The sequence below is a fragment of the Poromitra crassiceps genome (genome assembly GCF_964638095.1).
Source record: "Poromitra crassiceps genome assembly, chromosome: 29".
In the NCBI taxonomy this organism is placed as follows: domain Eukaryota; kingdom Metazoa; phylum Chordata; class Actinopteri; order Beryciformes; family Melamphaidae; genus Poromitra; species Poromitra crassiceps.
Window position 1 is genome coordinate 13,736,780 of NC_139641.1, and position 24,159 is coordinate 13,760,938.

Sequence of the window (24,159 nt, forward strand, 5' to 3'; positions counted from 1 at the left end):
GTTGATTCAATGTGCGTCGGATACAATTGACGCAGAAGTCGCGATGCATCTTTCCTTGCGTGTTTGCATCGGTAAAATCCATGATTATATCGATTTCTTTGATGTATTATTTCCTCCTATCCTGTTTCTGAGGCGCCCTGAATGCAACACCATTGATGATGTTGTTTTGTTTTGGGAACGGACGGAAGCCGGGAGGCGTCCAGAAGCAGCAGTCCAGCAAACATGGAGGTCGACGCAAACGTAGATGACGGAGAGGAGATATTTGAGGACGAGGAGATATTCAACGCACCGAGAAAGACTCATAAATCAAACGTTTGGCGATACTTTGGGGTTTACAAGAAAGATGGAAAACTTGACAAGACGCACGCAATTTGCAAACAATGCCGTGGCGCTATAAAGTAGGTTAGTTAACTCGCCCTCGGATTCAGATAAGTGGAATTCCTGGCTGAGACAACGCTAGAGACTTGATATTCCTGGATAACAGCGGAGGTGGAGATTATGGTAAGAATATGCGCAGTATATTGTAGTCAGTGTTTCTGTCTCACTCTCCCAGGAAGAGGCTTTGTGGCTATAAAGGTTCAGGGCAGCAGGCTGCTGCTGGATGATTATTTAAGATGAGGCTCCCTAACTATCATCAGCACCAAAGAGCTGCCCACACACACACACACACACACACACACACACACACACACACACACACACACACACACACACACACACACACACACACACACACACACACACACACACACACACACACACACACACACACAGGGTATGATTGAGCCATCTCTTCTCTTGTCATGACAAAGTTGTTATAGTTTCAAAAGGCATTAACAGCATTTCATCAACAGCTTATAACTATGGGGTAACCGTAAATCCCCATGTAAACAAAGCCATGAGTTGTGTGGCAGTGTCTCCACAGGAGGCGCTATCCTGCAATTATCCAGTGGGCTTTATATCTATCTGTGTGTGTGTGTGTATATATATATATATATATGTATATATATATATATATATATATATATATATATATATATATATATATATATATATATATATATATATATATATAAGCACATTTACAAGCACATAAGCTCTGTATGTAACTGGCGGCACTGTGTTGTAATTTTGGAGTGTATGTATGTTTTTTCTTTATTTCTTTTATTTTCCTGTATCCGAGTTTGCATGTTCTCCCCATGCCCCCTGGGGTTTCCTTCATATAGGAACCCCTCACCAAAACTTCGGAGGGAGGGGAACTGGTTGGAATAGCGTGAACCTCCCATGTCCTATCGGTGAAGCTTCCCCTGTCAGGTGAAAATAAGCGGCTGGCTAACTGCCCATGTCTCGGAGGAAGCATGGAGCCAGTTTCGGCTCTCCCCAGATCGGCAGAGGGTGGAGTAGCAACCAGGATAAATAAATTAAGTTAGCACTAATGGGGGATAAAAACGGGATAAAAAAATCGGGGGGGGGGGGAAATTATTTATATATTATTATATATATATATATATTAGGGCTGTGGCGATTCACTTATCTCCCGATTCGATACTATCACGATTCTTGGGTGCCGATTCGATTTATATTGCGATTCTTAAGTATTGCGATTCTACGATTATTGCGATTCGATATTACGATTTATTGCGATTTTTGTTTATTTTTTTAGTTTGTTTGCTTTTTTAGACTAGATTATAACATGGGAAAAGTTGAATCATACACTAGAGACTGTATATTATATCATGAGTAGGGCTGGGCGATATAGTTAAAAACAGGGGCGGACTGGGATCATAATTCAGGCCGGGCATTAGATACCAAGTAGGCCAGGCCGTTATGGGCCGACGCGCGTGAAATTTGGGCCGTTTGAAGCCCAATTTGGGCCGTTTGAAGCAAGATTTGGGCCGTTTGAAGTCCAATTTTACAATGAGATGCACCCACTTTAACCCTGAATTGTAATTATTACTTCAGACTAACTAATAAAGTAATAAAACCACTAGTAAACCAGTAGGCGGCGCCTGGCCTGCTGTTCAGTGAGTGGCCTGACTGCAAGCACCCAAATTTTTTTTTTTTTTTTTTTTTTTTTTTTTTGTTGTTGTTGCGATTATCGATTCTGGAATAAAAGATCGATTCAAAAAATCGTGACATTAAAAATCGCGATACTTAGGTGAATCGATTTTTTCCCCCACCCCTAATATATATATATTTATATATATAAAATATATATTTTATATATATATATATATATAAAAAAATATTAAATTGAGGGGGAAAAAGTAGACAAACTAGTGAAAAACATTTTATTGTGAAGAAATGAAAGGAAATGCAATGTTTATCCAGCTGTGACTTTTGACCATTAGTGACTCGTCAGTCACACAGCCATATCCATGTTGCTGCTGCTTTCAACTCAAGACAAGCGCCTCATCTGATAAGACACCTTCACCTTGGATGATGTTTAGACTGTATGCTGTATAAATACACAGTCCTTTGGTGTGTCCTATTGTTTTTATGTGTGTGTGTGTATGCAAATTCTCCACTGTTTTTGTCATATTTATATAACACTGCTTACTGTCTGTTCTAAAATACCAATAAACAGAGGTTTAAAACAATAATGTCCTCTAAAATAGGATAGTGCAGCAGTGGCTTTATCCACAGGGCTGTGGATAAAGTGATCAGAATGGCTTCATCTGATTGGGATATTTCTGTGGATATGCCTTGACTGAAATGTTGTTATTAAAAGCAGGACATTTATGTATTCAGATTCAGGTATCAGAAGTTGGAAAAGACATGAGTTGTGTTCTTTCATTCCCCCCACAGAATCTGGAACGCCTTAACGGACAACTATGGGAAGATGATGGCGGTGGACTGGAAACAGTCTCGAACACGCTCCCTCCACATCCTCATGTTCAACCTGGAAGAGAAACCGGTAGGGCTGTGGCGATTCACTTATCTCCCGATTCGATACTATCACGATTCTTGGGTGCCGATTCGATTTATATTGCGATTCTTAAGTATTGCGATTCTACGATTATTGCGATTCGATATTACGATTTATTGCGATTTTAGTTTATTTTTTTCTTTTATTTTTTCAGTTTGTTTGCTTTTTTACACTAGATTAGAACATGGGAAAAGTTGAATCATACACTAGAGACTGTATATTATATATCATGAGTAGGGCTGGGCGATATAGTTAAAAACAGGGGCAGACTGGGATCATAATTCAGGCCGGGCATTAGATACCAAGCAGGCCAGGCCAATATGGGCCGACGCGCGTGAAATTTGGGCCGTTTGAAGCCCAATTTGGGCGTTTGAAGCCAGATTTGGGCCGTTTGAAGTCCAATTTTACAATGAGACCCACTTCAACCCTGAAGTGTAATTATTACTTCAGACTAACTAATAAAGTAATACAACCACTAGTAAACCAGTAGGCGGCGCCTGGCCTGCTGTTCAGTGAGTGGCCTGACTGCAAGCACCCAATTTTTATTATTATTATTATTTTTTTGCGATTATCGATTCTGGAATAAAAGATCGATTCAAAAAATTGTGACATTAAAAATCGCGATACTTAGGTGAATCGATTTTTTCCCCCACCCCTAGAAACCGGTGCGTTGGAGGACTACACCCCTCCCTTCCATGCCTCATATATAATATGTTTTAATTTACCCCTCCTATCCTCCTCTCCTGCCCTTTCAGTTCATCCCACAAATCTCAAATGTTCATTGTGCTAGCTTCAGGGTTTTGATTAAATCCCCCCCATCCTCTTTGGCAGAGAGCGAGTGATGGAGCCACGGAGCTGTCGGACGAGGAGGGGCTGAGGGAGCAGCTGGACATGCACTCCATCATCGTCTCCTGCCTCAGCGAGGAGCCGCTCTTCACAGCAGAGCAGGTAAGTTTCAGACACATTCATTGACTGGGCTGACGTTCACTGGGTTTGGTTGATCAGGGTTTCGGGCCATTCATGAACTGAATTGAGAATGCATAGTAAATTCAAATCTTGGAATTGAAATGTCACCCAGCTGTAAGGAAACAGAATTTACAATTGAATTGGAATGACAAGAGTAACAAAATTGAATTTGACTCGACTCGCTACCAGTGGTTCTCAAAGTGGGCTACGGGTTCCATGGGCTCCCCAGCAAAAAGGAGAATCGTTTATTTTCACTATAATTCCATCCATAAGTAACCCAATGTATGACTATTTTAGTCATGGGCAGCGCTGCTGCTGGCCATTTGGGTGCCCTAAGCATAAATGTTTTCATTGTGCCCCCACCCCGTCCCAAGAAAAACTCACAAATTATATATATATAAGTATGTATTGTGTGTGTGTGTGTGTGTGTGTGTGTGTGTGTGTGTGTGTGTGTGTGTGTGTGTGTGTGTGTGTGTGTGTGTGTGTGTGTGTGTGTGTGTGTGTGTGTGTGTGTCAGACTGTAAAAAGAGATGGACCGAGTGAGACCAATAGTAATTTTGTTATATTTTACTTGAGATGCCTGAATTATTTCATGTTACAAGCACAGGCGCTTTATTTTGTATCTGCCCTATGCAGAGAAGTAGCTTAACTACAAAAATAGTGTGTTGCAAGATGGACTGAAAAGTCTGCTGTTTATCTCCCTTTCTGAACAACACCCGTTCTGATCATTATAGAGCAAGATGATCGCTTCCACTACACAACACTGTATTTACGTAGGCTACGTTATGTACTGAAGTGCAGCATGACTGGTGATGAGGGAAACGTGAGTTTGTTTACTGCGTCACATGTAATTAACGAGGAGATCCCACAACTTTCTTTTAAGGGGGCACCGTGGCCAGTTCAAAATGCCAAACTGGCCGTGTGGAGAGTTAATTTTAGAAGGGACATTACCAAACTGCGGGGCATCCACCGCACTGTCTGTTTGACTGTGGTATTCCTGCTCTAGATGATGCCCTAGTGCAACACTTGGTTTCCTACGCTCAGTGCGTTGTGCGCGTGTAGGGAGCGGCTGGTACACTTTCAGTAGTAAACATGTAAAAGCAAAAATGGGGGACCCTGGTACAATTATGGTCAAATGGGTGGCTGTGGTCTAATTTGTGTCAGTTTAAGAGTCGTTGACATGAAAAAGTTTGAGAACCACTGTGCTAAACATTATAAATCCAACATCATGACTCAAATTAAAGACAGTTAAACAAAATAAATGTATTCAATCATAATTTCTGTATTACGGTTACGTGTCATGCATCAAGTATCGCCTAAGAGGAACCTTTAACATTTTATGATATTCACTATTGATAATATATAGTATAACACTGAAAAAAAAAACTGAAATTCCAATTACTTTCCAATTCTGTTTCCTGTAATTTTCTTCCAATTCCAGTTCCTCAGTTAAATTGGAATTGCTGAGTTAATTCATGAATTGACCCTCAATGTTATACTGTGTGTTGCTGCAGGTTATCGAGGAGATGATGCAGGACTCTCCCGACATGGAGGCGCAGCAGAACCCATCTCGGTCGGACCTGTCCATGCTCTCACTGGACATCCGGCACTCCAGCACCAGCAACCGCTACGAGGACAGTGAGTGTCCAATGAACAGGGCCGATGGTCTGTGTGTAATCAATTAGATTGTCTGGGTGTCCGGGTAGTGCAGCGGTACATTCCCTGCCTACCAACACGAGGGTCGCGGGTTCGAGCCCCCGCGTTGCCTCCGGCTTGGTCGGGCATCCATACAGTCACAATTGGCCTTGTCTGTGGGTGGGAAGCCGGATTAAAGGTATTTATACCATGGTCTGGGTGAATACTCGATTCTGATTGGCTGCAGGGTGTCCATTAATTTGTGATAATGTACACCTAGCTAAGTAGTTCCAGGCAAATGGTCTGTTCACCATTCATATCAATGCGCCATGGTCTCGACAGAGCCATTTGAGCTCTATACCACCATTAAGGGTTAATATGGCACTTTTATACGTTTAGAAAAAAATGGAGTCGGTCAAAGTAACTATTTAGATTACCCCTGTGTGCTCAGTTTATTAAAATAATAGCTATTTAGAAATCTGTCGTTTTCGGAGATGTTGTAATGTCAGCTGACAGAAGCCAGCTCTCAGCTGTCAACTGTCAAACCAGCTCTGTTTATAACTTTGCAGAAAGCCAGCCAGGCGCTTTGCAAGAGCGCGCGCTGCCTCTATCACTGATACAAATCAAGTCAAAGAGGAAAAAGACAAGATCAACAAAAGTAAACAACGAAATGGGCAGTTAACAGCAACACACTGAGAGACGTCCTTGTACAAAACATACCTGGACTCCAACATCGAAAGCTTCAGATGGTTTTCTACTCCGAGCGCGGCACGCGCCACTTGCGTCTTATAAGACCCGCAGACGTTAACGTAATTCCCTGGAATGTGAGTTTAACCAGCCAGTTACATGGCTTTGCATTCTTAGACATTGGCAAAATTATTAGTTAGTTTATGGTCTAGAAATTCTGCCAGGTGCAGGCACTAATCAGCCATTTTCTCCAATGATAATCTTGAGCAATCGAGGGGACTATTTTGTCTCGCCGGTTCTCAACTCATATTCAAGGTTATGAAAACTAGATTTTGATATCTTGTTTTGTTTCTTTGGCAAGTGACCATGGTATAAGCGGGTTAATGTACTTCGAGGTGTCCATTATCAGAAATTATTGGACTTCGCGGAGGGACCTCGCGATTGGACCTCAGCTTCACCTCGGACGGTTCACGCCTCCACGTCGTCCAATAATTTCTGATAATGGACACCTCGTTGTGCATTAACCCTTACGTGTCCTAGACGTTGCACTAGTGCCTCTTCTGGTCGGTCGGGGTGCCTGTTCGCCGGGGGAACTGGGGGGAATAGCGTGATCCTCCCACACGCTGTGTGCTGCCGGGGGAACCTCGTCTCTGTCAGGTGAAAAGAAGCGGCTGGCGACTACACATGTATCGGAGGAAGCACGTGCTAGTCTACAACTCTCCCCAGATCGGCAGAGGAGATAACAATTTGCCAACTGTAGTAATTCTCTCCTAAGTGGCACAAACAGTTGCACATACATGCTGGTTTGAATGAGTCAAATCCAGTTTGTGTGGGCTTTAAGAGGGAAATTGAGTAATGTCTTTAGGGAAGACACAAAACATTCCTGCCTTTGAGATGAAAACAAATGCAGCATACTGTGTATATATATATATATATATATATATATATATATATATATATATATATATACAATAAAAGAGATTGTATTAAATATGCGTGCATGTGCCATGACTGTGGCAGAGCTGAATGAGCGGCTGGAGGAGACGGAGACGGCGATCCTGAGGTTCTCGGAGCTGCTGGTCCAGCAGCTGCCTCTCATGGATGAGCTGGAGTTTGAGAAGGAGGTGAGGAACAGCTTCATCTCAGTATAGTAATAGTGTGATCTCTTATAAAGTTTTCAATTTGTCTATGTAAGTGATCATAGGACCCCAGACACAGTCACATTTCTTGGCTGATCCCCTCATTTTGTACTTGATTTTCTCTAGGTTAAGAAACATCATCAGGTCTTTTAGCCACAGAGATGCATTAGGGGGGAGGCTGATTTCCACTCCAATAATATTCTTCTCCGTGCTATTAGAGAAGCAAATGCAATGATATCCAATGATGTTTTCCTAATTGTTTGAGGTCCTGGTAGTGTTCTGAAAATGGCTATTTCTGCACAAGGGGTTAACACTATGTTTAAAGCCTTGGTGAGATGGTTGAGAATAACTGTCCAGTAGTCTTGAAGACAAGGGCAGGACCAAAACACATGTGTCATGTTTGCAGGTGACGCACGTGCTCGTTCACTCGACTGGCAGTGCCCATTTCTACCGTGCCTCGTTGGTTTGCCCTCGAGGTGCATGCTGCACGTAGTCGCAGACACCACACCATTGTTAGCTCACTCACTCACTCACAGACAGAGACACCACACCATTGTTAGCTCACTCACTCACAGACAGAGACACCACACCATTGTTAACTCACTGACATTGACATTTTGACATATATATATATATATATATATATATATATATATATATATATATATATATATATATATATACAGTATATTATGCTACATTTGTTTTCATCTCAAAGGCAGGAATGTTTTGTGTCTTCCCTATTTTTTTTACCACTCTTTTCAACTGAGCATGCAGACAATTAAAATAAGGGTGCAATGCGTGCTTTTGCACCCCTGTAAAACCGGGCCTGGTGGTGGTGAGGAGAAAGGACAGCACTGACTTCTCACCTTCCTACCTTCAGTTTGCTTGAGAGGCACCAAGGTCCTGGGCAAGTGTTTCCTGGCCGACCCGGTGAAGAAGAGCTACCACGCAGCCATCAACGACTGCATCGCCACGGGGGGCAGCCTGAGCACGCCTCTGACCGGGTACGAGAACGACCAGCTCTACAGCTACGTGCGGCAGAGGAGCGTGGGCCCTGAGGAGCCCATCTGGCTGGGCGTCGACAACATGGTGACAGAGGACCAGTGGGTGGACCAGTCAGGGACCGCCGTGCGCTTCAAGAACTGGGAGACGGAGATCACCCTGCAGCCAGACGGGGGCCGGGGCCAGAACTGCACCGTCCTCTCCAGCACAGCCAGCGGGAAGTGGTTTGATGAGAGCTGCCGTGAGGAAAAGGCCTCCGTCTGCGAGTTCAACATCGTCTAGGGGTCACAGCTGCTTTGCTCTCCTTACTAAATCTCTGACTATACACCATTCTCATATTCATATGGATAGACTGGATGCTGCTGCTTGCTATCAGGATGTCCAATGACTTTTGAGGAATATTGTGCATTTTTCTTAGCCTTCACTGTTTCTGCAAACCTTTAAGCCCACAGCGCCGTGGTGTGGCCATTCAGCTTTATGGCAGCATGCCCACTCCCACCACCCACATCCCACTAGCCACTCCCACCACCCACATCCCACTAGCCACTCCCACCACCCACATCCCACTTGCCACTCCCACATCCCACTAGCCACTCCCACCACCCACATCCCACTAGCCACTCCCACCACCCACATCCCACTAGCCACTCCCACCACCCACATCCCACTAGCCACTCCCACCACCCACCCCTCGAATCCTGACTCTCTACCTACCACCTTCCTATCCCTAGCTACGGACTCTTTTTCCTCCCCCCTCCTTGCACCCCCCCCCCCCCCCCACACACACACACACACACACACACACTCTCTCCCACCTCCCTATCCCTACCTAGCTCTGGCCCCTTGCACCCCACCACCACCTCACATAACCCCCGATAGTAATTGCCCCTACGCACCCCTCAAATCCAGACTCTCTTCCACATTCCTATCCCTAGCTACCGAGCTACGGCCCCTTTTCCACTAAACTCACTAAACGTCCATGAGCGACTGAGTGTCATGACTTTTCCATCTGACCCCAGCGGGGCCAAGGGATGATTCGTGTGACTGCATAGCCTAAGCTAAAACCATTGGAAGGTCATATTTTATATACAAAACAAACAAATTAAAATGTGTTCTGATAAAGTGATAGCGTGTTTCAATACAGATAGGGATGCACCGATATGAAAATTTTGGCCGATGCCGATAACCGATATTAACATTGCTGTTATGGCCGATAACCGATATTTACCGATGTCGATATGATCTGTATAAAACCACATTTTTATGATCATCACATTTTGTACATACTGAAAAACACATGTTAACACTGAATTTGAAAAAGTTATGCATTTCTTTATTTGCAAAGCCTTTGGAAAAGCCCATAAATCATAGATTTACTGCATTATTTCATATCAATGTGAAGAATTTGGCTGATAATGATAACCGATATTAACATTGCAACATCTGACCGATACCGATATGACCGATATGTTAAAAAATGACCAACATCGGCCGATACCGATATGATTGCCGATATATCGTGCATCCCTAAATACAGATCATGGAATTCTGGAGCAAATCATAATCTCACAATAAACTCTTTTCAGATTTGGGTTTTACAGAAGAAATCACATCAAATGGAGGTCCGTGGCCCTAATGTGGACTAGGGTCCTTGAAAAAGGTTGTGATTTAGAGGAAAACACTAATGGATGGCTTGTCTTTAATAGCATGTCTATTTTTTATTTTCTAATGTTCCAAATATCTGCTGATTCATTCAATTAAAAAAAAAAAAAAAAATGTTTTTGTTTTACTGAATAGCAATGATATAATTTGCTTTTTAAGCCATTCTCTCATGTCTCTCTGTTTCTAGGACTGAAATTAGGATTATCAGGTTGTGCTGCTTATATTGTATTACACTATTAATATGAATCTGAAATGGGTTTAGGGAGTTTTTATTTTGAAATGCCACATCAGAATGACATGAAACTTTCTGACAGCCACAGTGAGCTGGTCCTGTCATTCTGAAGTGAAATGATCCTGTGGAAGCGGAGGGTTTCCTTTTAATATGAATCTGAAATGAGGAAAAATCTCTCTCTCGCTGGCCAATTCTCCCCTCCTTTCTTTGATCTCTCATTGAGTCGAATGCAGCCAAATTGAGAGTTGCCCTGTGGCTGTGGTTGCCCCCTCCAACATGGCGCCGACGTTGACGTATGATCCACCAAGTCATGCGGCATCTACTGTATGTGTATATGGGTGGTTGGCATAGGGCCGTGAAAAAAGTAGTTTTTCTTTACTTCAAATATTGCACATAAAAATCATAGAGTTGTGTAATAAGGATTCTTAGATTTCCAAAAATATATGTGCTATTGGAATATGAATTGTTTCACTAATTTGTTTTATCAGTCCCTAAAATTGTCATATCTCATGAAAGTTTTTCTAAAGTACCTCACTTTATCACGACTCTTTATCATTACTATCTTGAGATGCAGCATTTCCTTATGCAAATTCATGACATTTTGTATTGATTTCTTATCATCACACAAAGTACGACATGTCCTAAATGTTTAAATATAGGCTATTTTAGAGTAATAACTAGGCATCTCTACACACGCTCGATTCCTAGGCTCGCTAGCTCAGCCGCTGCCCATCCTGCAGCTCACTGAGCTGGCCCTGCAGCTCGCATACGCAGCTCGGCTGCTGCGCGGCCTCGCCCCCAGCTCGCCTGCTGCGTGGCCTTGCTTGCCCTATTGGCGTGTGCGCAATGTCTCCCTCTCTCTCCTTCAGTCTTTTCCCCTCTCTCTCCCTCAGTCTCTCCCTCTCCTCTCTCTCCATCTCCCTCAGTCTCTCTGCCTCTCCACTCCCTCAGTCTCCCTCTCCCTTGTGAGCCTCAGACTGATGACATCACTGATGACATCATCAGTGATGTCATGACTGAACTATAGCCTCAGCCTTAGGGCAATCAGCCTTAGGGCAATTAGTCTGCCCTAATTAAAAAAAACAGGCTCCGTCAGGTCACCCGCACGGGTGCTCTTTACACCACCTGAAAGTTTCAGCGCGATCGCACATAAAAACGGCATAGCTGTGGCCGGACAAAATTCTTGAAACAGACAGAGAAACAAACAGACAGACAGAGTCCACATTGCCAAATTTATATATAAGATTCTGACAAACTCAGTTATAAATCTAACAAAATGCTTGTGACTCTTGCACTATTTTCCATTGTGTTCCATTGGGATTTTTATGATTTATCACTAAAAAACTTTTTTATTGTCACCTTTATTGCCAATTTTGACTGTCACGCCATATTATATAGTGTCACACCATATGTTGAACCACACCTAACCACAATGTATCAATACAATAACATGCATTATATGCATTTAACATTTAAATAGGACAGTGGAGTAGGTAAGCATGCACTAAGTGTGACAAATGGAGTAGGGCAGTATGGACTTCCCTGAGTGGAGTAAGTATGAATCTTTTTTCATGTGATTATAGACATGGAAAAAGTGTTAAAAAGGTCAAAACATACATGAAATGTAGCTATTAGTTATAAAATGCAAGACATGACTAATAAATCGTATGAAGTGACAAAAAAAACTGTCACACCACATGATAGTCTCACACCATGAAGTTTCATCCACCTTGCATAACATTGTGCCTTGTGGTTAAACACTAGCATGCTAACAACACACCCATTGCAATAATATTGCAATGGGTGGTATGGTACTGTAGCATAGCTTTCCAAGCAGGCCCGTAGCCAGGGTTTGAGAAATACCGAGGTCATTTTAGCGCGGCGTGGGGGGCCCAGGGGGGGGGCTGAATAGAAAATTGTGTCCATTTTAAAGTAAAATGCTTCAATCTGGTGCACTTTAAGAGCAAAATGAAGAGGCTAGATCTATAAAGAACTACAGACATCATGTTAGATTAATATCCTCTTTACTGTGCTGTTGCTTTAAAATTATACAAAAAATAAATGTCTCCCCATATAATATAATTTATATTCTGCATACAGGTCACATGGCAGAATACTGCTCAATTAAATACAATGGCCCATCTACACAAACATCACTTTACAGGGGAGTTACTTACCCATTCACTTCAATAGAACTGTCCCCAATATAGCCTCAATGCAAAATCTGAATGTTGTGAGTTATCTCTCTTCCTTCTATAGCACACAGAGAGGAAGCAAATTGTTGCATTTCCGATCAACTGTCGCATTAAAACATCAATGGCAGATGAATAGATCTGGGGACCGGGGCTATTTTTCTAAAAAAAAAAACAAGGTCATGACCTCGGTGTCGTCAATGGTAGCTATGGGCCTGTTTGCAGGTAATAATGACCAAAAAGTAATTGATCTTCAGAATTTTTATGTAAAAAAGCATCACACCAAAAGACACAGTGAAACATAACTGAAGTGGCAGTGCCAAAAAGATTGTATTTATTGAAGAAACATGAGAAAAGACAAGAGACATGTAGGCTACTTCTTCCATGTAGGCTACTCCTGAGATATTGTCTGTAGGCTACTGCCTAGTTGAAAAAGGACCTCTCATCCCAACGGGTATCCAAACAATTGACTCCTGACAAGCCAAGGAGGGTGATGTGAAAAATAATGACATGTTTGCAGTCTGCTGTGGCTCGAGAATTTAAGAGGGACGATGCCGACATCTAGTGGTGGTTTTGTGGAATTGTAGGCAGCTAAAGGCAAGGGAGCTAAAGCCACCACCTCACTGCTGTCTGGGGCTTCTATGAGAACTGAAGCGCTTCATGAATCCAGACAGCAACTTTTTGCCGACACGCACGCACGCACACGCACACACGCACGCACACACACACTCCTACTGTGCGTAGGTATGGGGTGTATACTGTGCCACTCTAGGCTGAGTGAGCAGTCTAACGTGTCGAAGCTACGTGCCTACGTACGCGTGCACGTGTTGGAAAAAAAACATTGGTCTCCATGCAAATCTACACGGTATGCGGACGTATGCGGGGCGGCGACGTGGCGGCGACGTAGCGACGTAGCTCACCTGATCACCGTCAAACAGGGCGGCGTAGCGGCGACGTTTGCTGCGAAACTCATATTTTGCACTTTGCACATGGAGAACGTACGCCTGGATAAACGCCTGGATAACGTACGCCTGGTTAACGTACGCCTGGATAAACGCCTGGATAACGTACGCCTTGTTAACGTACGCCTGGATAAACGCCTGGATAACGTACGCCTGGTTAACGCCTGGATAACGTACGCCTGGATAACGTACGCCTGGAAAAGGTACGTAGCATAGCAATTAGCCTATATTAGCTATACAAGGGATCAGCCAAGCAGCATTTTGGTAAACAAACTGCGTCACGCCTGTCTTGTAGAGCCTGTTGTTTGGGACATTAGGCTGATTTGGTGACTGGGGAGTACACACGCAGGCTTGTGGTCTAGCGGAGAACCAAATGATTACATTGAAAAATAATAAATATAGGCTACAATGATCAATATAACAATCACCTCTCTAGCCAGTGAAATGCAACCAATAAACTAAACAGTCTGTAGTAGCACTAATGATGAACACTGTATTCAACATAAATTAACATTCTGTGGATGAACTCGGGATATACAACATTGGGGGGGACAAAGGTGAGATGGGTTTGATGGATTGTGGGAAATAGAGTCCAGAATACCAGCTTGTACAACATACATGTTATGTTAAAAAAATGCCACATCTGTCTGCGGGGCAGCCACCTTTCAACTGTGGGCTGTGTAAGTGAGCACAAAACCTGCCGCTACAGGCTTTTGCAAGCTGACCTGTCTCTTACTGTATGCCCACACAGGTGTGTTTCTCATCCCCTGCTTCATTATGCTCTTGTGGTGTTCCACTCTTCCTCATGGAGCTGAGTCTAGGCCAGTATGTGTCCAAATGAGTACGGAGCACCCTGGCCATCACTGTGTGGAAGTGCTTCCCTCTCTTCAAAGGTAACCCCCCCCCCCCCCCCCCCATATCATGCTTTTAGTCCAATAATTACAGACCAGCACACACTGCAACCTAATGTTAGAGTAATCATGTCAGTCATGTACAGTATGTGAAGAAATCCAGTCCGTTCACAGTTCTGGATTCATTCTCTGGAACGTTTGAGCATCCAATGGTTGAAATGAAATGATTGTAAATAATTTGAATAATTGAATGCCCTAGTTAGCAGCCAATCCTGACAAAAGTAGTAATACTGTAAATTAACAGACATTATGCCTTTCATAATATTGCGTACTGTACGTCTGGATACGGCTGTTCAGAGATACTTGAAGTTGTGTCTCTGACTGCATGTATTGGCATTAGGATGCCAATACCTGTGTCAACTCTGCTGTGCCTTCACTATATTATCTTCATTGCCTGGATGTTTTACTACTTAGGCAGCTCCTTCCAGAGCCCTTTCTTTACCCTGGTCCTGTGACCATGTGGCCAATGTTGCTCTCTGTGGTAAGAATACCATCGTGGGCAGCAGCTCCTCTGCCACAAATCTCAGCCCCAGTGAAGTTTTCAGGAAGTAAGTGAGCTTTTGTACAGTCACCACAAAGAAGTCCTATGACCTGTGTAATTGTGCAGAAATGAAATCTGCCTTCTAGTGTATACAGGCTGCCATAAAATAACTTTAATTCCTATAGCACTTGGATATATATATATATATATAGGATATATATATATATATATATATTTATATTACCTGCGGGTTTGTTCTAAGTCTCCCTCTACTCGACTCATCAGATGATTTTAATGACAACATGATTGCTGGCATTGTCCAGCTGTATAACTTTGGAAGCGCATGATGGGTAAGGCTGAGGTTACAGCATGAAAAATGTCTTGATTGATCTCTATCATCGATATTATTTTTTAGATTACTGTGAAGGTTACTGTTGATGTCTTCTTCTTTTATGTCCCACTGCTTTAATTGGAGAGCGGTTCGTGTGTCCCTCTATTCCAGGAGAGGAGAGGAGAGGAGAGGAGGGCAGGGCAGGAGAGGAGGGGAGAGGAGAGGAGAGGAGAGGAGGGGAGGGCAGGGCAGGAGAGGAGGAGAGGAGGAGAGGAGGAGAGGAGGAGAGGAGGAGAGGAGAGGAGCAGATGGGAGACACGGGTGGGAGAGGAGGAGACGAGATGTACAGGGAGCAGTGTATCACCCTGGACACTGAGCTGTCCCAAATCAGAGAGAAAAGGGACATGGGCAGGGAGATATTCAAGGTACACCAGTAGGATTTATGCTTATTCAAATCTGAGTGGTAAACAACAGACATGATTTAAGTTCATATTTTGTGTTGGTTTTGCTTCATACAATGTAAAGTACTTTGAAGGTAGCAACACTTTTCTTCCAATTACAAATACCAACTAATTATTTGTGTGCAGGAGCGTTCACACAAGAGGGCCAAGCGTCTTCAGCTGATGACTCCGCATTCCAAGGCGCAGGAGAAGAGGAGGGCCATGGAGGTGGAGGGCTTCAAGACGGACCTGAAGCTGCTTTGACAGAAACTCGAAGATGTGGAGAAACAGCTACTTCAGGTAACAAGGGATGAGACTTTCCCAATCTAGACTACAATGTGCTTTGCCATTGCCAAGTGATCCTTAATTAGAAAAAAAAAGATGAAACTCTGATTTAGTCTGTTGACTTTAGACAGTCATGCAAATAGTCACCTTTAGGCAGTGTTGGGATAGTTACTTTTAAAATGTATTCCACTACAGAATACTGAATCAATGTTTTAAGATGTAATTTGGAACGTAAAGGAAGTGACGTTCACTTTGGCAGTGAAGTAGAGGAGGGCTGTCATGTTCAGATGGAGCTTCTTAAGCAGACTTTAATTTCCCTCTGCAGCAGCCCATCCAGGATAACATGGGCTGTTTAAACAAGGATGGAGATGTCAGCCGACATAAGCATCCACACAGCCTCTGCACCCACAGGATTTAGCAGTACAATTTAGTTTTTTATATATACTACTGCGTCACTTCTTCACTATTACTACATACTAATATACTTTTATATATACTGCGTCTACTCAATAAAACCCTTTTGTCATTGTGTTTTATCTGCAGACTAAACAGTCATTGGCCGGAAAACTCATATTTCCTACTGATGGGACAGCGACAGAGGTGAAGGCCAAGCTTGAGGAAGCCTTTCCGGCAATGCATGGTGTGTGTGTGGGGGGGGGCAGTCAAACCAGAGCCATCTATATAGAAGAGTCGCGACATCTCCGTTCACTCCAATGGACCAGTTTTTTTACTCTCAAGAGTTCCCGCCCGGAAGTAAGGTTCTGGATTAAGCAGCGCTGTCGAGTTGAAGTCGGCTACTTGTGGACCTTCCAGTCTTTGTCAATGTACACTCCCAGGTCTTTACAATCCTCAACAATGTCCACTCTGACTATGTGGATGGATTCACACAGCGCACAGATTTCAAGGCCAATTCCATGTGGCTCCATTTTTTCCCTTGGTTTAAACTGTCCACCAGTAGACAGACAAATAAAAAAAGAGCCTCATTGGTGTAGCAGTTAGCCCTAAATAAAAAAGGTGCTAGTCTTACTGTGTGTGAAATTTATTAAATACTATTCCTTGTATATTATTTTTGTCTCGCTATTTGAAGTGAGAGCAAGACAAATATTTTTGCTGTTACCTGTTGCAGTTGGTGGAGGGAAAATGTGATGATTGGGGCTGTGATTCAGTTCTGTTGAACAGCGGTGTCAAACTCATGGGCCACATGCCCCAGACAAAAAGATAAATGCATAATAGATAACAAAACCTGAAAATGTTCCTGTCTATTTTAGTGTAAGGTATTACAGGTAGCCTACATTTTAAGAAAAAGTTTTCACATAGGGTTAACTCTGATATCAGGTCTATCTGTAACTGCATTACAATTGATGACACCGGCTGTGCAGTTCTCTATCAAGGGCACTGAAAAAGGTTTACCACTTACTGATGAATACAGAAAACATCAATCATATTGAAATTGCTCCTGAAACCTCTTAGCCTTTCCTAACTGACTTCCAACTTAATGTATTTCCAAATTAATGTAGGAACCTAAACAACCATAAAACAGCATGAAATGTATTGTCTTGTGGTATGTCTGTGCAGCAATGTGTTTTTGTTTTTTTATGTTTTTTGATATTGGGTGGGGGGCGGTTGGTAGATCATGTTGAGCAAAAAAGTGTGGGCAGTGCACCCTTGCTGTAATGTTTCGACAACCAATGTGCTCACCCCCCCAAAAAAAAACGTTACAAAATGCAGCTATGAAGAAGGCAGTCGTCGAAACGTCTGGCTGCACCATGGACATCATGTAAGAAAAGAAAACTGTTTTCCTGAGTGCGGGTCAGTTTATATTCTATTGAAACTTCAACCCTGCTGTAAGGCGCCATGACAAGGTTGACAAACTTTCCATAGAAGTTTCAAGCAGTCACAACATGAACACACATGATGCTAGCTCATTCAGTTTAAATGTTTCTTCTAGAACACTGATTCTTGCATTTCAGACAGGCTACAAGATCCCTGTGTTATGGATGTGAAAATTAAATAAGACAAGTTGTAAATGCTGACCCCCTGTTCCATTAGTTTGGATACATTTACATTCAGTCTGCCTGGCTGGCAATGTTCCCAAAATATTTGTATTGTAGCCTACATTTTGAACAACAACAACAATACTATGATAATAGTAAAAATTAAGGAGGGCTATAATTGTTAATGTTAAACTCCACGATTAGGCCTACTTAATGTAGGCCTACAGGAACCTAAAATAAATTACAGAATGTAGCCTACAAGAATGATCATGGAATTCTGCACAAAATCATCTAAATTAAAATATATAGCCTATCTATGATTTGGGTACGATGAGACAAAACCTGATCTTAATGTGGATTAGGGTCCTTGATATGGAAACGGTTGGGAATCACGGGACTATTGTTTATTGTTTCAACACACTCAGGCAGGATGAGAGCCAAAGTCATGCCAAATTCCGGATTAGGCATAATGCACCAGAGCCATTCACCCACCAGTTTTGGCGGGTGAAATGGTCTTTCATGATTCTAAATATACCCGAATCATTGTTGTACGATTGTTGTAAACATTTTACAAAATGTTGATGGGAAAAAGAATGGCGGAGGAATGCTCTGGTGCGTTTGCTTAAACAGGAAGTGGGCGTAACTTTGGCTCTAATGCAGACGCACGTCACACGTAACGTAGCTGAGTAGGCGACGATGGACACGTACGGCACACGTCACGTAGCTTCTCACGCGTGGGGGTAGGCGACGTTCGACACGAGTGGCTGCTCTGTGAGTACATCACTGGCACAGTAGCCTATACACCCCATACGTAGGCAGCAGTTTTGTTGTGTTTTCAGCAGGTTCTCACTCCGCCCCTCCCCCATCACCCCCCCCCCCCCCGACCCGCTCGCATTTCTTGCCGCATTGTGTGACGTATTGAAGCGCCCATCATGCAAACGTTCTTGTAACAACACAGTAACGTTAGCACTTGCAGTAGCATACTAGCCTATTTCCCGTTTATAATACTTTAAGAAGTTTAATTTACAAACAGAAGACTCGTATGTGCGGACGATATTATCACGAATATATGAAGTGGAACCAGGGCTCCGTTGATCAGAGGAAGAAGACTCACTGGACTCAGATTAATGGTTTAGCTAGCTGTGAAGCTAACGTTAGCTGTGAAGCTATTGGAGCTTTGAAGGAAGTTTGTCAGTAAAGTTCAGGAGGAAAAGTTCCTGTCAGTGTGTGAAAATTAAAATGTCTAAAGTCCAGAAGCTGAGAGCTGTGGTGAAGCAGCACCTAACTGCGGGTGATGAAGATAAACTGCTGGACGCTGTGCGGTTACACAGAGAAGCCTTGCCTCCAGACCTCCAGCAGCTGTTAGTTCCCACTGAGCAGCAGGAGTGGAGCCCCAGTCTCGACCAGGAGGACCCAGAGCCCCCACACATTAAAGAGGAACCCTGGACCAGTCAGGAGGGAGAGCAGCTTCAGGAGGGACCAGAGCCCCCAGACATTAAAGAGGAACAGGAGGAACTCTGGATCAGGAAGGAGGGAGAGCAGCTTCAGGAGGGACCAGAGCCCCCAGACATTAAAGAGGAACAGGAGGAAATCTGGATCAGGAGGGAGGGAGAGCAGCTTCAGGAGGGACCAGAGCCCCCAGACATTAAAGAGGAACAGGAGGAACTCTGGATCAGGAGGGAGGGAGAGCAGCTTCAGGAGGGACCAGAGCCCCCAGACATTAAAGAGGAACAGGAGGAACTCTGGATCAGGAGGGAAGGAGAGCAGCTTCAGGAAGGACCAGAGCCCCCAGACATTAAAGAGGAACAGGAGGAACTCTGGATCAGTCAGGAGGGAGAGCAGCTTCAGGAGGGACCAGAGCCCCCACACCTTAAAGAGGAACAGGAGGAACTCTGGATCAGGAGGGAGGGAGAGCAGCTTCAGGAGGGACCAGAGCCCCCAGACATTAAAGAGGAACAGGAGGAACTCTGGATCAGTCAGGAGGGAGAGCAGCTTCAGGAGGGACCAGAGCCCCCAGATATTAAAGAGGAACAGGAGGAACTCTGGATCAGGAGGGAGGGAGAGCAGCTTCAGGAGGGACCAGAGCCCCCACACCTTAAAGAGGAACAGGAGGAACTCTGGATCAGTCAGGAGGGAGAGCAGCTTCAACGGCTGGAGGAGGCTGATATCACCATGTTCCCATTCTCTGTTGTCCCTGTGAAGAGTGAAGAGGAGGAAGAGAAACCTCAGTCCTCACAGCTTCATCAAAGCCAAACTGAAGAGAACAGAGAGGCAGAGCCTGTAGCCACCTGCTCAACTGAACAGATGGAAACAGAAGCTGATGAAGAGGACTGTGGAGTATCAGAACCAGCCAGGAACTTTATATACTTACATCTAGCTAGTAATTCACAACCAACTAGTGATGACAAGACTTCAGACTCTTCTGAGACTGAAGACAATGATGGTGAATGGGTGGAAACTAGTGAACTTCAGTCAGGTTTAGGCTCACAGAAAAACAGTGACATTCCAAGTAAGAAACACTTCAGCTGCTCAGTTTGTGGTAAAAGATTTGCTAAAGAAGCACACTTGAAGAGACACATGATAGTCCACACAGGAGATAAACAATTTAATTGCTCAGTCTGTGGTAAAAGTTTTGGTCAGAAAGGACACTTGAAGACACACATGGTAGTCCACACAGGAGATAAACAATTTAATTGCTCAGTCTGTGGTAAATGTTTTGGTCGTAAAGGTCACTTGAAGACACACATGATAATCCACACAGGAGATAAACAATTTAATTGCTCACGCTGTGGTAAAGGTTTTAGTCGTAAAGGATACTTGAAGACACACATGGTACTCCACACAGGAGATAAACAATTTAATTGCTCAGTCTGTGGTAAAGGTTTTAGTCGTAAAGGAAACTTGAAGAAACATATGGTAGCCCACACAGGAGATAAACAATTTAATTGCTCAGTCTGTGGTAAAGGTTTTGGTCAGAAAGGAGACTTGAAGAGACACATGATAGTCCACACAGGAGATAAACAATTTAATTGCTCAGTCTGTGGTAAAGGTTTTGGTCGTAAAGGTCACTTGAAGACACACATGATAATCCACACAGGAGATAAACAATTTAATTGCTCACGCTGTGGTAAAGGTTTTGGTCAGAAAGGAGACTTGAAGAGACACATGATAGTCCACACAGGAGATAAACAATTTAATTGCTCACGCTGTGGTAAAGGTTTTGGTCAGAAAGGAGACTTGAAGAGACACATGATAGTCCACACAGGAGATAAACAATTGAATTGCTCAGTCTGTGGTAAAGGTTTTAGTCATAAAGGATACTTGAAGAGACACATGGTAGTCCACACAGGAGAGTAAACAATTTAATTGCTCAGTCTGTGGTAAAGGTTTTGGTTGTAAGGAGACTTGAAGAGAGACACATTTAACTCAGGGTTCCCACGGCCATGGAAAACCTGGAAAAGTCATGGGATTTCAAAATCATGTTTTCCAGGCCTGTAAAACTCATGGAATTGTTCAAATCCTTGAAAGTTGATGAAAAGTTGTGACATTTTGTTGTGTGTAATGAAATTGTTCCAGTAATCTTCCCGTGTATAACCTTCCATGTAATGTAACATAACGGTAACGGCAAATGTATTCTCTGTAGCTATTGAAGTAACGTAGCTCTAACTTGTTTGTCGATTTTAGTGCTTCTTGTATTTTATATTAATATTTTTGTGGAAAATTCCTGTTTTAGTTCAATAGCTTCCATGATGCAGTAAACGCATTAAAAACCAATATAAGGAGAAGCTGTGTCTATTGTCTATAATAATCATTTATGGTATTTAAAAACAGTACAAAAGTGTAGGTTACTACTGTATTACTGACTCAATAAATATGGGGGGAAACAGTATTTATGTTGAAATAAAAAAAAGTTTATGTTCAAATAAATATACCAAGTAGTTATATAAGCTCTCTGGTTGTATTGGTTTGCCACGCACACAATTTTTATTTATTTTAGTATTTTAATATATTCAAACAAATATGTTTTGTTTAGAGGGAATATTTGGTCACTTAGGAGAGTCCTTTCTGGGCAAGCAAGTGACCATTTTTGGCCTCAACGCCATTTAGGGGTAGATTTTTTTTTCCGTTTTTCTAAATTGCTTACAACTGTTTACCCTGCCTTTTCAACACAAAATGGCCCTGTGATAAGGATATCTTACACCTTCCAAGTTTGTTTTACCTTGTCTGGAAATAAAGCAGAAATGCAACTTCACTTTGAAAAATAACCAAGAATTTATTAACAAAAACTCTCACACTGTGTGTGTGTGTGTGTGTGTGTGTGTCTGTGTGTGTGTGTGTGTGTGTGTGTGTGTGTGTGTGTGTGTGTGTGTGTGTGTGTGTGTGTGTGTGTGTGTGTGTGTGTGTGAGAGAGCGTTCAGAGTGCCTCCAGGACCAGACGAGCAGCTGCGCTCTCTTTGCGCATGATGCATCCTCTCCCTCCTCTCAATGTGGGCGATGACGAGTTCTTTCCCCAGCTGTTGCAGAAAGAGCCGCCTGCGGGTCCACCGCTGCTTTATCTCCCAGGTGGGGTAAGCGCCCAGGGACTGGAGGGGAAAGGGACAAAGAAAAAATGAATAGGCTACTCCTCATAAAAGCAACAATCACATAAATCCAGTCAGAATAAATATAGCCTAGTTATAATTATTATTATTATTATTTTTATTTTTATTATTATTATTATTATTATTATTATTATTATTATTATTATTATTATTATTATTATTATTATACATACTTTGTCCATATTGTCCACGGTCCCCTTCCTCTTGTTGTAATCCAAGATCATCTTGGGCTTTTGGTGGCTCGCCTGGCTCACCTCCGCCTCCCCGTGCACCGTGCTGAGCAGGGTGACGTAGGAGACGGCGGTGTGACGCTGTAAACGCAAAAACAGAGCTGAGTGGAGGTCGCTCTGGCGCGGCAGCATAGAGGATGATGGGGAGCAGCTCCGGCTTGTTATTCCTCACTGTGCCGAGGAGGCCAATCCTCCGCTGCAGCAGCTTCCCCAACTGGTATGTGGGTACATAATCAGCAATGGGTCGTGGCCGGGCACTGACAGAGATGATCACGTCCAAGTCAAGTCTCACAAGTCCAAGTCAAGTCTCAAGTCTTTTAGCTATAGTCCAAGTCAAGTCTCACAAGTCCAAGTCAAGTCTCAAGTCTTTTAGCTATAGTCCAAGTCAAGTCTCACAAGTCCAAGTCAAGTCTCAAGTCTTTTAGCTATAGTCCAAGTCAAGTCTCACAAGTCCAAGTCAAGTCTCAAGTCTCTTTATCATCTGCTGCATGCCATCCAGTCTGTTTAGAACACTGCATAGCTCAAACTAAGAGATTCAAAGCATGTAGGCTACTGTATTATCCACACTCTATCTATTAGCATGAATCATAAGCATTGATTAGTTGACATTATTATTAGTAGACCTTTCCTTAAAGGGGCCATATTATTTATTTCTTAATTTTGTATCATATATGTTGTTACAATCTTGGATGGTCATATTAAACATGGGCTAAGCTTCGAATAAATAGGTGAAGGTGTTTTAATGTTACCCCCATGAACCCCCTCCCCCCCATGAAGTCTCGTAGACGAGAGCACATGGATTTGTGCGAGAACATCTCAAGACCTCAAGCAGTCTATTTAAGTTTGAAACTGTGGTCACGTGACCTCGAGCAGTCTATTTAAGTTTGAAACTGTGCTCACGTGACCTCGAGCAGTCTATTTAAGTTTGAAACTGTGGTCACGTGACCTCCAGCAGTCTATTTAAGTTTGAAACTGTGGTCACGTGACCTCGAGCAGTCTATTTAAGTTTGAAACTGTGGTCACGTGACCTCAAGCAGTCTATTTAAGTTTGAAACTGTGGTCATGTGACCTCGAGCAGTCTATTTAAGTTTGAAACTGTGGTCACGTGACCTCGAGCACTCGAGCAGTCTATTTAAGTTTGAAACTGTGGTCACGTGACCTCGAGCAGTCTATTTAAGTTTGAAACTGTGGTCATGTGACCTCGAGCAGTCTATTTAAGTTTGAAACTGTTGTCACGTGACCTCGAGCAGTCTATTTAAGTTTGAAACTGTGGTCACGTGACTTCGAGCAGTCTATTTAAGTTTGAAACTGTGGTCACGTGACCTCGAGCAGTCTATTTAAGTTTGAAACTGTGGTCACGTGACCTCGAGCAGTCTATTTAAGTTTGAAACTGTGGTCACGTGACCTCGAGCAGTCTATTTAAGTTTGAAACTGTGGTCACGTGACCTCCAGCAGTCTATTTAAGTTTGAAACTGTG

The 24,159-nt window shown here is 43.1% G+C and overlaps 1 protein-coding gene and 1 long non-coding RNA gene across 2 annotated transcripts; both read left to right on the forward strand.

The window, feature by feature from the left end:
• Window positions 1-406: 406 nt before the first annotated feature.
• fez2a (fasciculation and elongation protein zeta 2a) lies at window positions 407-8,346 on the forward strand. Its single transcript, XM_083662511.1, has 6 exons — window positions 407-501; window positions 2,809-2,917; window positions 3,761-3,877; window positions 5,410-5,533; window positions 7,238-7,341; window positions 8,240-8,346. Exons 2-6 carry the CDS (start codon window positions 2,843-2,845, stop codon window positions 8,246-8,248), a joined length of 429 nt encoding a protein of 142 aa, XP_083518637.1. The 5' UTR covers window positions 407-501; window positions 2,809-2,842; the 3' UTR covers window positions 8,249-8,346.
• Window positions 8,347-13,444: 5,098 nt separating this feature from the next.
• On the forward strand, window positions 13,445-16,844 carry LOC310799920. The gene is made up of 4 exons (XR_014553837.1): window positions 13,445-13,612; window positions 14,161-14,302; window positions 15,720-15,872; window positions 16,401-16,844. It is a non-coding gene; the product is annotated as an uncharacterized lncRNA (long non-coding RNA).
• The last annotated feature ends 7,315 nt before the right edge of the window (window positions 16,845-24,159 follow it).

Bases quoted from the DNA above. Each gene is read 5' to 3' on its own strand.
- fez2a (XM_083662511.1), top strand. From the start codon at position 2,843: ATGATGGCGGTGGACTGGAAACAGTCTCGAACACGCTCCCTCCACATC. The intron at 2,918-3,760 runs GTAGGGCTGTGG...CCTCTTTGGCAG, and splicing joins TCAACCTGGAAGAGAAACCG to AGAGCGAGTGATGGAGCCAC. The intron at 3,878-5,409 runs GTAAGTTTCAGA...GTGTTGCTGCAG, and splicing joins CGCTCTTCACAGCAGAGCAG to GTTATCGAGGAGATGATGCA.